The 1,836-nt window shown below is 40.9% G+C and overlaps 1 protein-coding gene across 1 annotated transcript in view; it reads right to left on the bottom strand.

Annotated features, from left to right (window-relative positions):
• LOC106875996 (cytosolic 10-formyltetrahydrofolate dehydrogenase-like) overlaps positions 1-1,836 on the bottom strand; it is a 64,683-nt gene that overhangs the window by 51,249 nt on the left and 11,598 nt on the right. The window contains 1 exon segment of the mRNA XM_014924344.2: positions 1,239-1,375. Coding sequence (XP_014779830.1) covers positions 1,239-1,375 — 137 coding nt within the window.

Genomic DNA, 1,836 nt, shown 5'->3' with positions numbered 1-1,836 from the left:
GTGTGTGTGTGTGTGTGTGTGTGTGTGTGTGTGTATCGTTCCTATTATGTTAAACTGATGTCCAAATTTGGCCAAATGAGTTTTTTTTTTAATATTTACTTTTGCTTGCAAGAGCCAGAATCGAACCCAAAACTTCATGGATGGGAAACAAACTTCTTAACCACACTGCCATATCAATGTATATACTCATCTGTGCCAGTACCGCCTGACTGGCCTTCGTGCCGGTGGCACGTAAAAGCACCTACAACACTCTCAGAGTGGTTGGCGTTAGGAATGGCATCCAGCTGTAGAAACTCTGCCAAATCAGATTGGAGCTTGGTGTAGCCATCTGGTTCGCCAGTCCCCAGTCAAATTGTCCAACCCAGGCTAGCATGGAAAGCGGACGTTAAACGATGATGATGATGATGATGATGATGATGTATGTATGTATGATATATATGAGGTCGAATCAGTAAGTATCCGGGCTGTTGCCATAGTAACGAAGTACACAGGATGAAGCTGCTTGACACAGATTGGCCTTGAATTCTGTTGTGCATGTGCACCGAGTTTTAACATTCTAGCTCACTTCTGCTGTTTACAGCAGTGCTTGGAAAGAAGGTATGTAGCGTGTGATCATTGCATTGACCACAACAGAGAAAGTTGAGCCGAGAATCTGCATCAAATTTTGCCAAAAGCTTGGAGATACCTGTTCAGAGGCCTATGCAAAATTTTCAGAAAGTTTTCATCATTCTCGATACAATCAAAGAGATCTTGTGCAACTGAAATCCGAATGTCCTTTTGGTCAGCTGAAAGCAGTTTTGGCACAAACTTGGCTGACATGCATCTCGTACCCAAATCTTCAGTGGTAATGGACTGAACTGAACTGTAACTAATCTGCACATCCTCTGATAACTGATAAATTAAGTACCAGTGAAACACTGGGGTCAATGTAATCAACTAGTCCCCTCCCCTGTATTTCAGGCCTTGTACCTCAGTAGAAAGGATTATTATTATTATTATGAAAGTGGTGACGAAGCATAATTGTTAGCACTCAAGACATATTTAGCAACATTTTCTCCAATTTCATGTTCTGAGTTCAAATCTTACCAAGGTTGATTTTTGTCCTTCATCCTTTCAGGGTTGATAAAGTAAGCACCAGTCACGCATTGGGGGCAATGTAATTGATTAGCCCCCTCCCTCAAAATTCCAGGACTTGTTCCCATAGTAGAAAGAATTATTATAATTATCATGTAACTTACCTAGTGGATCTTCTCGTCCTTTGACGTCAGGGATTGTAAAGACTCCAGCAATTTCATGGCCAGATTTACGCAACAAGTTATAGACCTCAGCACCAAAAACACTTTGTCCTATAATGGCAATTCTCATACTGCTAAGTCTGGAAAAAAGAAAAAACATCAGATCAACAAGGAAATGACTCAAAGAATGGCACTGATTAAGAGAGAGCTTCATAATCCATTCCATTGATAGAAGAATATCATAAAGAATGAATAGGGCTTGTCTTGAAGGAACAGCAAAAGGTTTTAGGATTGATTTGATCGAATGATAAACAACCATAAATCATCACTTAAGACCTACACCAATGGCTTGGTGACATGTATGACACATTAAACACACACACACACACACACACATGGAGGCTGCGATATCTTCTTAGCTGGTAGGAATAGATTGATGCCAACAAGAAATGACCAACTAGACTGCTATCTGGGTAATATTGTGTTTAGAAGATGAGATAACACAATGCATGCCATGTATTAATGTCTGTAGCACAGGGAACCTCATAGCAGACTCCTCCCACTATATTCCAGGAAACCACCATTCATACCCCCCCCCCCC

This window comes from Octopus bimaculoides, chromosome 1 (genome assembly GCF_001194135.2).
Source record: "Octopus bimaculoides isolate UCB-OBI-ISO-001 chromosome 1, ASM119413v2, whole genome shotgun sequence".
NCBI lineage: Eukaryota > Metazoa > Mollusca > Cephalopoda > Octopoda > Octopodidae > Octopus > Octopus bimaculoides.
The sequence above is the reverse complement of the archived record's forward strand: the minus strand, read 5'-3'. Positions and strand labels throughout refer to the sequence as shown.